General features: G+C 41.3%; 1 protein-coding gene across 3 annotated transcripts; it reads right to left on the bottom strand.

Annotated features, from left to right (window-relative positions):
* On the bottom strand, positions 1-12,942 carry ENPP5 (ectonucleotide pyrophosphatase/phosphodiesterase family member 5). 3 transcript variants are annotated; one of them, XR_012672858.1, is made up of 5 exons: positions 12,859-12,942; positions 9,109-9,978; positions 5,231-5,407; positions 3,329-3,838; positions 1-1,778 (listed from the first exon to the last, which is right to left on the bottom strand). XR_012672858.1 is itself a non-coding variant. In XM_075144910.1 (4 exons), exons 2-4 carry the CDS (start codon positions 9,971-9,973, stop codon positions 3,468-3,470), a joined length of 1,413 nt encoding a protein of 470 aa, XP_075001011.1. In that variant the 5' UTR covers positions 9,974-9,978; positions 12,859-12,942; the 3' UTR covers positions 1-3,467. The 3 variants fall into 3 exon arrangements, 2 of the variants coding, with proteins under 2 accessions (XP_075001011.1, XP_075001012.1); XM_075144910.1 differs by having other exon boundaries at positions 1-3,838; XM_075144911.1 differs by lacking the exon at positions 12,859-12,942 and adding an exon at positions 10,403-11,680 and having other exon boundaries at positions 1-3,838.
* Positions 12,943-12,982: the final 40 nt, after the last annotated feature.

The following is a 12,982-nucleotide window of genomic DNA, read 5'->3' on the forward strand; positions in this document are numbered from 1 at the left end:
TTCTTAATAGCACTATAGCAAAGATATATTTTACCTTCAACATTTCCAAACAGGAAGAAACCAAGAAAATGTGAAGCATACTTTGAGAGATGTCAAACAGGTCAATAATGAAAGACAAAATCATGCAAGCTTCTCAGTTTCCAAGCTTAAGTTACAAGTAGTATTACAGTGTACTCAAATCCACTTTCCAATAAACTTGTTCGTACATCATAAAAAGTATCATATACACAGAAACCAAATCCCACGTCCTCCCCAACCAAAAAGGTAGTCTGAAAAAACCTCACATCGCATCAGAGAAAAAGTTGATATTTTTCTCCAGTGGCATGATATGTGCTTTCAATTTCATTAAGCATACACCCAACAACTTAAAACAGTGTTTAACACCGGCTAGGCAAATATCCTAACTAACTATGCAAGAGGTACCTGCAAATATACCTAAGCAATAAAGGAAACATGTTTAAACCTCATCTGAAATACCCAAGTGCTGAAAGATTCCCTTCAGTTTTCTACAAAGGTTCATTTTACCCTCCTCAAAGCAGGGCCTTACAGTGCAATACGGAACAATGACATCACGAAGAATTCTCATGTTTGTGTTCCCAATCTTTTCGAATATTATTGTTCCCAAGCCCTTTGTTAGGGGAAGCCCACTGCTCTTCCCTTGTTGCGTGTTTGGGCAGGTAAGCCTAAGTACCAGGATGACTGAACAAGACTGACCAATTTTGCCCCCTCCTTAAAATCAAGGGTCACTTTGGCCGATGATAGAACTACACCTGTCACAATTTTAAAAGTGGGAGTTTAATGAACACCTCTGAGATTACAATCCAGTTATTTTTAGATCTGCCATGAGCATTGCTATGAAATTACTACAATAGGAATTTCTATTAAAGCAGCATGTTTCAAAGTGGGAAAGTGTGTAACTGAAGTAGCTACAGGTGAGGCTTATAGCATCTCCAACTTTCACTGTTATTCCTTTAAGCAAGCCTGTAGATCCTTCTTTAAACACACACTAAGTTTGTGCTACAATTCGTTTTTAAGTAGCAAATAAGCAAGAAAAGGTGGACTTAATGCATCAATTTGCTATCTGCCATCCACTTTTTGGAAGGTAGCTAGGGAAGTGATTAGTAACAATTTAGAGGTTTAGGTTTTCTACTTGGACTTCCCCAGCCTCTCTAGAAACTACTGTGAACATCATTACTGCCTTCACCTTGATAAGCCCCTGCACCATTCACTTTTAGCTGGCGTTAGCAAATTAAACTTCAGACATACCTAATGGTCAGCTCTGCCAAGAATCAGCTCTACAGTGTCAGGCACAGCTATCCCAGAAGTTTTCCTTCAGTGTTAAGAAAATGGCAACATAGGAAGACAAGGCAGTACACAGAATAACAGTAGGATTGCAGCGATGAGTCAGATTAAGTTATGCAAGACTTCATACACATCCCCCAAATTAAGGGGCTGTCCTCCAACAGATCTGCTAGTTTCCTGTTTTCCTAAAGCTACTATTACAGCTAGACTTTCAGCATATACCTTAAATTGGAGTATTTCATTGCCTTCCCTCTCAAGCGTTCACTGCACTTAGCTGTGATCTCTGGAAACGTTCCGCATCTGTTTGCAAGACAGCTTAACGCTAAGCAAGCATCCCTGCCATCACGGAGGAATCCAACAGATTACTTCTGACGCAGTGAGGAGCAGACAGTTCATAACACGGCACTGTAGAGTCATCACTCAGGCAGCGAGAAGTAAGCTCACTTCTGAACCCGCCTGGACATCATTCATTAAGTCTGGAATTAAGTTTAGCAAAATGAGTTTTGAACTTCAGTTAGTCAGCTTGTTGCAGCTCCTTGCTAGGTCTGCTAGCAACCCTCCCCATCGCAGTATTAGACTTAGTCACCCCTTAGTTTGGCAGAGCACATCCAAGGTCAAGATGTTCCCATCTTTGCAGGGTGCTGTGGATAGAACAGTAAATTGCACTTACAGAAATACCAGATTGAGTATTTGTGTGAATTTTGAAAGTTTCTTTCTCCTTCAGGCATTGTACTCTGAAGCAAAATGCAGAGAAATACTAACTCACACAGAGAGGGAAAAAAATTCAGCTTTTAAACAAGTCTGACAACTAGACAACTTTTCTCAATTCATACCATGTTTTTCATACAACCCTTAGTCAGCAGCTTCTCACCTACCATTTAAGTGAGCTCACAAAAAAAAAAAACCACAATAGCAAGAAGATTTATTGCCACACACAAAAGAATCAGAGTAATACATGGTTTTGACTCAAAAATTTTCCCTGACAGACACTTTCCTCTGGAAGAACAAACTCCAGTCTTAAACCTTTTTTCATATTAAAATGTGCTTTTTCAGATTTAAGAGTATATATGGCTTAAGCTTTATACGGCTGTTCTAATTGCGCGTTTAATCCTACTCATCAAATTCTAAGGTCCACCCAGACATATCAGATAAAACACAAGACAGCAAGCCAAGCTCGCACCTGAGAAGTGTCTCCACTGGCAGATCTGATGTTACACCCAGTGACAAGCTTGACAGCAATCTGAAACCAGCTTGTACATGTATCTTCCTTAATCGATTCATCTGCCTTATTCTGAAATACCCCTCTTGTAACAGAAATATAAAAGACTCCATTTGCGTATACAGGTGCTGTGCTTGTACGTGTCTTGTACCTGCCAGCGGCATGGAATTCCCAGAAAATTTAGTCCAGTGTACAGGAAACAATAGAAAAAGTAAAGACCTATATTTACCTAAAATCGTAAAGACCTATATGTACATAAATAAAATAATAAAAAAAAAATCAAGTAGTTTAATGCTGATTGCTAAAGGCAATACCACCTAGATTCATATTTTGGGGCTACAATTAACACAGTAGTTTAAAGAAATATGCCTAACTCTAAACTTAGACACTTAGCACTGCATGACCTAGCTTAATAATAATGTTGTTTTCTGCAGGATTTAATCCACCAAGCTATCTGTAATGGTGATCCATGCAAAAGCTTCCTTGGGCAGGAACGAAAAAAACCCCAAAGAAGTCTAGTCACATGCAGCGACTTGTTAGAATCTAGGAGACTTAAAAAAAAAACTCTCAAAGAAAAAAAAAAGGAGGGAGGGAGATGGGAAATTAAATCACCGTGTAATAGTCTGTGAAGTGCACCTCAGTTGATGTTACTTCCCTAAAAGCAGCTCAGAATGAGGTATTGAAGGTCTATTGTCACTACATGTCTAAATACATACACAGCTTTCCAGGTTTACCTAGAATATTTTCAAACCCTGAAAGATTAAGTGGTTGTAGGGTGAAACAGAAACACGCTCTTCCTCTGCATACCTAGTATGTACGTACTCCAGTATAGCAATGGATCAGCATCCGTTTCCTTTTACTCCACATCTTTATGCTGATCCACCTCTATTAATTTTTTTGTATAAGCTTACTTTAAGCATCAAACAGGAACTAGTACCAAGTGTTATTAATCTTGCAACAGTGGCTGGGCAGCTTCAGTATGTTGCATTTGCATGGTATTTGCTTGGGTGAGGATAAAATGCTTAACAAAAACCGCAATAAAAACCATAACAAGAAAGCTGCCCAGAAAGACTCCTAGAACAGTAGCATAGGTGTCTGCTCCAAAGGCTACAGGAACTTCTTCAGCAAGTATATCTTTCACAGCGTTGAATGAACCATTGTTTGGCAGCGGGTTAATACCAAGGAGATGGCACAATAAGGGGTACAAGTCTGTAGCATTCATGACTTCTTTGGTGGCATTCTTTCTGAAAGCAGGACCAACTGCCAAAAAAATTGGATGCATTTCTGGTAAGGTGTTGTCATATCCATGATTACCAACTAGAAATAAAAGATAGATAAAGGTCAATGTTCCAAAGTTGCAAAACAAGCATTGAACCTTTTCCTATAATTAGCATAATGCAGAAAAGGAACAGCCATCATTTATTCTTGCAGAGGTTTAGAAGAATCATTTTGATCAACAGCACAAACGTCTCCTAGCAAATACAAAGTCTCAGGACTACAAAGAGAAGATGCCCTAAAAAAAGAATGGAGAACACTAATTAAAAAAAAAGAAAGAAAAAAAAAGAAAGGTAAGCTCACATGGCAGTAATAGCACTGTCAATGGCATGCTATGCTACACCCAAGTTTCCTTGATTTTCCTCAAGGAAAAACTCCAACTTTGCAACTGGACCAGATCTCTTAGGGGGGAAGAAAAAAAAAAAAATTCATGTAGAGACTGTCTGTGTGACTCCTAGTAGCAGACAGAACTTGAGCTCTGACTGCTTGGACTTTGTCCAGTTTTGTGCACTATCTACTCATCAAGGAAAAAGTTTACAGATCTCACTAGTGGGTCTCCAGTGCCCTTACAGGGGCACTAAAAACTCTGAACAAGTGAATAAACATGCAGGCATAAAAACCTGCTCTCATCAGCTATCAACAACTGAAAAACTTGTTAAGTCTTGCAGGTAACGCTCTTCAGCTTCATAACCAGCAGCAAAGTTTAAAAGGTTTTCAATTAAGAAACTTAAGAACTGACCATATGACACCTCTATTCTTCCTCCTAGCTAACCAAAAGTTACAGTTTACTGTCTCCATTTTACCTATAATAAATCTCAAAACTCCAAGGTGAGGAACTTAAAAGTGTTTTTTTTTTTTTCCCTTCAAATCACCTAGAATGCATCTTATCCTGTAAGGCAAACAAAAATCACTGGTGTATAGTAACAAAATATTCAAAGACTCTTTCTAGCAATAGAACAAGGTTACTCTAAGCGTAGGCATCCACAGAAGCTGAGGACTTTCAGAAAGCATTCTTACATTTCCAACCCAACCCTTCTCCAGTAAATAAATATTACATGATAAAACAACGCTACTCATCCTCTGCTCAACAAATTCAGTTACAATTTTTTTTTAATTTCTCAGGAAGTGCTTGTCAGTTTGCTAGATCTCGCAAGAAGACCTCAAGTATGTGACCACTAAAACACGTGAATGATCTTATCTCAGTAAGTTTAATTTTTAGAAACGGTAAGTCCAGTTCCCCGTCCCCTAATAGTAAGGTGTTTCCCATCCCATCAGGAAAAAAAAAAAAATTCTACACACTTAGCTTCAGAGTTTTCCCTCCCAGTCTTAAAAAAACCATAAAAATTAACATCGGTTGAGATTGGGAGAGAAAGTACCATGTGAGGTCTCTGACTAGGAAGATATAACAAAACACTGTAAAGACAGAATACTTACACTGAAAACCGTCAGACTTATTATGTACAATTTCCCATCCTTTATCAGCCACTGCTAAGATTGGCTGAATTTTACTGTTGTGTTTGTAATGTAATCTATCTGGAATCTGCTCCTTTTTATATACAGTCATGTTGGGATGAGCATTGGCCAACGCTTCATATACTTCATCCAGTTTGCCTTCAAACAAACAAAAGAAACAAAAGACAAAACTTAAACATACTAATATGTTTTCTGAACTCATTAGTAGTTTAAATATAACTGAAAGAAGAGGGCAAAATGCACTTCCCCAAAAGCTAATTACAGCGGTAAGAGACAACAGCGGATTACAATGTGCAGAGAAGTCACTGTGAGAAATCCAGAGCGTCGTTCACAGCGAGATCACACCCGGCATCAGACTTCACAGACTATTCCTAAGCAGTAAGTGCCCTGCTAATTGTAGAAAAATCCTTTATTTCATAGTTATCAGAATGTAAGCTTCTCACAAGAATGAGTTAGAAGGCATTCAGTTAAGTCTCATGGAAAAGAAACCAGCTCCTCCTAGCTCCATGCAAAGCCTGAAAGCAAGAAGATAGCTCCTAAACCTGTTTATGAGGTAATGTGCACATTAAGGCCATATTCTGTCTTTCCCCCAGTTGGCTATGATGACAAGTTCTGTTCATCTTAAAGCAGTTTAATTCTTAGTTGCTTTCCTTTAAAAGGCCAAAGAGAGCAGCCACTTTGTTTCTTGGCATCTCTGAAAACTTATTTCTGAGTGAACCCAACTATTTATTTCTCCTTCTACAAGATGCTCCAATAAACAGCTATGTTTGACCTCATTTGATTTCCAGTCTTGATCTTCTACCATTTCAATGACAAGTTTAGCCAATTTAGAAAGAGTAGCTAGTTTGTTGCTATGTACCACGTAACATCATAGTATGAGCAATTAATAGCCTAGGGATAAGCAAAACTAGCTTGCGTTAGTCTTTCAACGGAAGCCCTCAGGTCACAGTCCAGATGCCACCAACACGTTAGGAGCTGTACAAAGACTGCAGGGGTCTGGGGAGGGAACACACATCAAAAAAACGAAGGGACGGGTTGGACTGGCAGATGAAGACAGCACTTTTGGTCTAGAACTGTCAGCCACTCCGTGTATTCAATAACGGCTAACAGCACTACCGACTGCTTTGTATTTAGTGCCTACTCCTTTCCCTTCCCTAGTCATCTACCGCATAGTGAGTGTAAACCCTCAAGAGCTCTACTAACACTACTAAATAAATAGGCATTTTCCACCCCCCATTCTTTATTTGCTTATTTCCAGTTTCTGAGCTTTTCTTTCCAGTAAAAGTCACTGAACAGCCAGAAAGCAGTTGGACAAGCTGGAACATCAGCGCACAGAAAGGAGGAACTGGGACACACAGACAGGAACACAAAGGTGAGTTCAGGAATCTACATCTGAACAAGTTTCTTCAATCCACCCCCATCCATTCTATTGAGGGCTATGCAGTGTCTATAACAGACTTCTCTTACACACTATATAACTCAGCTCCACGACTTATTTAAGTACTTTGTGCTACACACGCGCACAATTCAGTCGGACAGCTGAGTTCACAGCTAGTCTCTGCAGGCCAGTTTCAGCGCCCCAAGGTCTGAAGCACGGTTGGAAGATGTTTACATTTTCTTTGTGGCCGACACTGCCGTTTTTAGCAGACAAGTGGGATTTAAGCACATCCTGTCATTTTGACTTCTCATTTCTCACTAGTTCTGCCTTCACAGCTAGCTGAAGATCCTGCAGCGGGTGTTCCTGTTCTGACTGTCTGTCCCAAGAAACGATGGCCTTGATCACCACAAGAACAAGCGCTTCGTTTGACCCGAGACACCGCCTGAAGTAAACCAAGGCTAAAATCCGGTCTAACATTTACAGCATGCATGGGAAGAAAATATCCCAGGGAGAAAAAAAAAAGTTTGGGAGGAGGTGTCCAATGTCTTTAAAGAAAACGTCTTCATTTTCCCCCTCAGTTCCTAGGATCCAGTATAGAAATTCTGGAGAAAAACTCGAAAAAGATTAATATATAATGTTTCTTATCTCAAATTGGCATAAAAAAAGAATCACTAAACTTAAGAAACACAATAAAGGTCAAGATGAGAGAGCAGAAGTCCAGATATGATAGACATAGTTACAGCAACAAGAAAAGCAACAAAATTAATTTTGTTATGCCACTTTTCTATATGGGATAACAGGGAGGAGAAGCCCCAAATACAGCAAACTATGATTTCACACTAAATTAATTATTTGAATTAATATATTTATATTAAATGGAAGAAATATGCAACCAAACAGTCAAAGTAGCAGAAATCACTGCATTTTTAAGCATCCAAAATTTTTCTCAATGTCTCACTAAGTTTTACCATTCCCTTGGTTTAAGCAAGACAAATGGAATAACTGTTGAAGAATCAGTCCTATGTACTTAACTATATGTTATTTCATAGTTAATCTGAGAACAAAGCTCATTTTTTTATAATAAAAATTACAGCTGGTAACACAGAAGGAAGGAATTTTAGCTGTGCTCAAAACTAATTCTTGTTTATTGGTAGTGTAATAAATATCTGAACCTCCAATAAATATCTGAAATCCACGCTATTTCTGAAATCCATTGAACTGGCTTTTTTACTATTCTGTCATCTAACTGCTGCAGAGACACTACTTCTTTTCAGCATTTAGCAGACAGGAGAATCAGGTTATGCATCTTCAAGTTCTCATTTACTGCATTAGGGATGTTTCAGCACTAAAGTTTACTTTTACAACTCTTTTATTTGGTAGTGAGAACGTATTTGGTAATGGTCAACCATGTTTGTCTCCGTTAGGATGGAGCTTCCAAACTCAGCTCTTCTGCCACCGAGAGAAACAGCGCCCAGCTACAAGCACCGGCGTGTGCTCAGGCAGCAAATGATCTCAGTTTGGACATACTAATATTTTAGTTTGGAGTATTCTTCAAACTAAAAATGACAAGCGACATTTGTTTACACATTTAAAGGTTCCTTAAGTCTGCAAAATACCCTCCCTGCTGGGGCTTTAAATACAGAGTGCTATCCATTAGTGATGCAAATATTACAGAAATCTTGAAAAACACCTCTTCAGAAGGCCACCTTAAAACTCAACTTCCAAATTAGCACCCCTGCCCGCACAAAAAATACTATTTTCCAGGTTAATGTATTCACACCAAATAGTTATAGCTTTTGATCATCAAAATACAGAGCAGCACCTCTACCTCAGTGACACTAAACATACACCTGACACTTAAGCAACCCTTCAACGACTGCAACCAGTCTTCAGATTTCAATTCCAACAGCATTCTTGCTCATCATTATCACAATAAAAGTGGTATGAACATAACTGGCTGGCTGTTGAGTGTGATGAAAAAAACTAAAGTGAACTACAATAGCTGGCAGCTAATCAAATAGCCAACACAGGCTTTCTTTTTATCAAAGGTCCCCATCTGGTTTCAGTTTACTGTTTGAGTTAGAAATCTAATTCTTCCACTATGGCTTTAGCGTCTTGATGAAAGGCAAGATATGTAACATTCAGTTGTTATCTATCTAGAACGCCATTCATCCTTGATAATGCCATTAGATTATTTTACTTCTCATAAGGACTAAAGGATATTTGGCAGTATTCGTCAACAACAGACAGATTTGCTCACTTTTCATTTCAGAAAGTTAATCCAGGCTTTTGACAGCGCTAGCAAAAAGAACAAGGAAGTGATCCTGCAAGCACTCCTTGTTCAAGGCTGATGTCCTACTGGCATCAGTGCTGCTACCACCACTTCAGTTAAGGAATGAAGTCTATAAAGTTTTGACACTCAAGTATTTTCTTCAGAGAATTTTACTGCTATAGCTCCTACCTTCTTTTGGCAAAATAGCTACTGCAGGAGAGTGGTCAATGACTTCATAGAGGTCTCTGTTCACATACTGATCAAGCTCAATGAGCCTTTCTGAGGAAGACTGTGACATTCCATGATCGCTTGTGATTATGACATTTATCACATCCCACAGCTTCGCTTTCTTCAGTTCAGACATAAGATATCCCAGCTTTTTGTCAATATCACTAATTACCGGTCCCATAAGTGGGTTTTCTGGGCCCAGAATATGGCCCATCTCATCAGGCTGTTCCCAATATAGGAGACCAAAGTTTATGGGTCGTTCTGACGTAAACCAGTTAATAAGTCTAGCAACTCTATCTTCAAAGGAAACAGATTCATTGTAGGGCATATAATATGTAGGAAAGACTCCATGTATTTTCACATCTGTTCCAGGCCACATAGCTGCTCCGGTTTTATGTCCTTCCCTCTGATTTGTTACCCATATTGGGCTGGCTTCTTCCCAGAACTTGGAGTTATGGATATCCATTTTGTTCAGAGAGAAAGTTTCATTCAGAATAGGATCATACATCTCATTAGCAACTATACCATGGCTTTCTGCATAGAGACCAGTCACCATTGTATAATGATTAGGATACGTTTTTGTTATAAACACATTAGTGACCTGTTGGACATGAACACCATTCTCCATGGCATAGTGAAAATTGGGAGTTGACACTTTATAGATGTAATCCCATCGAAATCCATCAAAAGATACTAGCAACACTCTGGGCTGGGCTGGCTGGAGAGACAATGCACTTGGAAGAAATAGTAAGAAAATTGCCAGGACTTTCCAGTAACAGTTCATGGCTATTCTGGAAGGTATTCGTCCCCTCTTCTGAGGCAACATGGCATCTGTTGAGCAGAGACAGAAGATTTGTTTGCGTTAACCTGTTTGTCAAAGTCATAACTTAGTTTTAAGAATGAGTAGCTAAAATATTCCTTATGTATTTATACAGCTTGCCTTAGTAACACCGAGCACTCCAAACATAGGAACAAGACCATTTACCTATCAGTTATATTGATATCCCAATTTCAGAGACAGGAAGCCAGACGCTACAATTTGTTGAATGAAACACAGTTTGCAAAGCAACTTCTTTATACAACATCACTGCCCAACCTCTTCCTTTTTTTCTTCCTGCTCCCAATACACAGAACTCCTGCTCTTGCCATTTGACAAGTTTTCAAGTATTTTCTGTACTCGAAGTTGGAAGAAACTGTCCTATGAGAAAGCTTCTGCTAGTTAAAGAGTTAAGATGTAGACAGGGGCAGTTCTCACCTTGAGCATAACAAGGTCCAACTCCACCAGAACTTTATAACCCTCATTAAAATCTCGGGAGCATTACTTCTCTTCTGTGCAAGTGTGGCACAGACGCACTAGCATCGCCTGGCAGAGCAGCGGACGGGAGCAGAAGTACACTGGAACTGGAGGACTCCGCACCTGCACAGCTCCTGTCAGGGAGGGGGGACCAGCTAGAAACCACCACAGCTTCTCAGCCCCGACACTCGGTACGGGATTACTGAATGTGCAGAGGATAATTTCTAGTGGAGAAACTAGCAAATAAGCTTTGAATTTCAGATACAGCAATATATCCATTAAAAGGTTTTGCTGCTTAAAAGGAATCAGATCAAGAGTCAGACAAACAAAGAGCAGGAACACCAGTTTCCCAACATTTTATCACATCTCTAACCTGACCATAGCTTCCCTACGTAACAAAGCTCTTACCGATCAACTAATTCTGACGCTTACTACCAAAGGTCACTTCTAGTGCACAGACAGCTTTACAAACAAGAATGTATACAAGTCATACAAGTCAGTGTGCAGTTTAAGTTCTTCTAACTAACCACTTAGGTCTCTGAATAGATTGGAAAGAGGTGGTTGAAAGATCCAGTGGTACAGTTTCAGTGAGCCCCTGGAAATACCACATCTTTCAAGCAAGCACCACCCGTGCTTTCCAGTCAAACACCACTGCTACCTGAGCACAAGCAGCATGAAGTATGCAAGACACAAGAAATATAATGCAAATCCCGTCCATGAGCTGCATGAGATGGTGACCACCACACACCGTACCCTAAAGCATTTGCTCTCTAGACAAACATTCAGCACTGGTTCTGATCATATGACTCAAGGATATTGACTATTCCTAGCTATGACTGGCATTCCTTATCTAACAGCATGACATAATGTGACACACAATTTCATACTGTATTGGGCTGTAACCCCCTGCCCCAGTTTCCCTCCACCCTTTCCAAACAATTCCTTGTGCAAAACTCAGTTATCTAACTCGAAGTAAGACCCCTGAAAGAACCCTCACACAGGATTTCCCTATCTGTGACTGACCTAAAATTTCATGCTAATATTCCCCACTTCTTGCTCAAAAGCATAATTTAACCACAAGACCAGACACTGTTAAATCCAATCCTGCACATGGTCTGTACTGATACTCCACACAGTTCCCTTTAGGTTCCCATTTTTCAGCAATCCTCTGGAACAAGTCACTACTGAAATTCAGCTGGAAAACAGTGATTGTGTAACCAATACATCCATATCAATATCCGGAGTACATAAATATCCTAGTTAATATAAAAGGTTATAGTGTAACAAGCACCTGAATACCACTGCAATGATGGAATAGGATTTGTCATTTTGGTAAAACACAAGATATCTTCCACAGGAAATTCTCCTACTCCAATCTAAGTATGAGCTAAATCTCTCATATATATATTTACACTGAAAAACACCATAGGCACCGTTGACTTGCAGGTAGTCAAATGTTACACCAAACTTGCATGTCTCCCAAAATTAAAATTCAGGCCTAGAGTCCTGCTAAGAATGAACTGATGCTTCAGAGGCATAACTCCCCTTTCAGCAGACACCACAGACCCAAAGGCTGCAGAATCACTCGGTTTCACCCGATGCGGGATTTCTTTCACCTGAATCTGAAGGAAGAAAGGGAGAACACGCTGTTGTGCCCATCTGAACCCCATCCGCCAAATTAAGCACAGCCCACAGCCCAGTCATAAATCCCCCCTTCCGGGGAGTGACAAGTATGAATTTAAGTCCTCTCAACTGAAACCAGGTCTTTACTTCTGAATTTTATGCAGTTAATGATGTCAACACCACCTGATCCTGTAATTGCACATTTTTAATAAATAATGGTTTTTTTCAAGGCCTTCCTATACTGGTCTTCACTGGTTACATCCCGAGCACATCTACTGAGGCGGCTCTCTCCAGAAACCCAGCACCACAAGGCACAGCTCCGGGGTCCCGAAAGGGCTCTGGTGGGACGCAGGCATCTGACTGCCCAGGGCAGGGAGCTGCCACTGACAGGCGGACGGACAGGGGAGTGCCCAGGGACCTGCTCAGCTGCCGGAAGAGCTCAGCGCACCGAGAATGACAAGGGCAGGCCGGCATTCCCCTACACCGGCGCCTCCAACCGCGGCCGGACGCCTCTGTGCAAGGCTTGCTTCACCCCGACAGGCCAACACGCGAAGCAAAACCCGGACTCCAGAACCCCACGCTCCCACACGCGAGAATCACCTCGACACCCGGGGCAGCCCCCACCGAGGCCCACTCAGGCCTAACGAACCGCCCCCCCCCGCAGCCCTCGGTCCGGGCTGCCTCAGCTCCCGCCGCCCCGCGGGCGGGTAGGCCAGGAGCGAGGCCGCGGGGGCCGCCCGCAGACCCGGCCGCAGGCAGCGCGCCCCGCGGAGGAGCCGCGGCCCAGCCGTTACCTGCCGGCGGAGCAACACCGGGCTGCGGCGGCGGCGACCCCTCCTAACGGCCGCTCGCCCCGCCACGCCCCGCCCCGCCCCGCCCCGCCACGCCCCGCCGGGAGTGGCCAGCGGCGCTGTCAGT

This window comes from Calonectris borealis, chromosome 3, assembly GCF_964195595.1.
Source record: "Calonectris borealis chromosome 3, bCalBor7.hap1.2, whole genome shotgun sequence".
NCBI classification, from domain to species: Eukaryota; Metazoa; Chordata; class Aves; order Procellariiformes; family Procellariidae; genus Calonectris; species Calonectris borealis.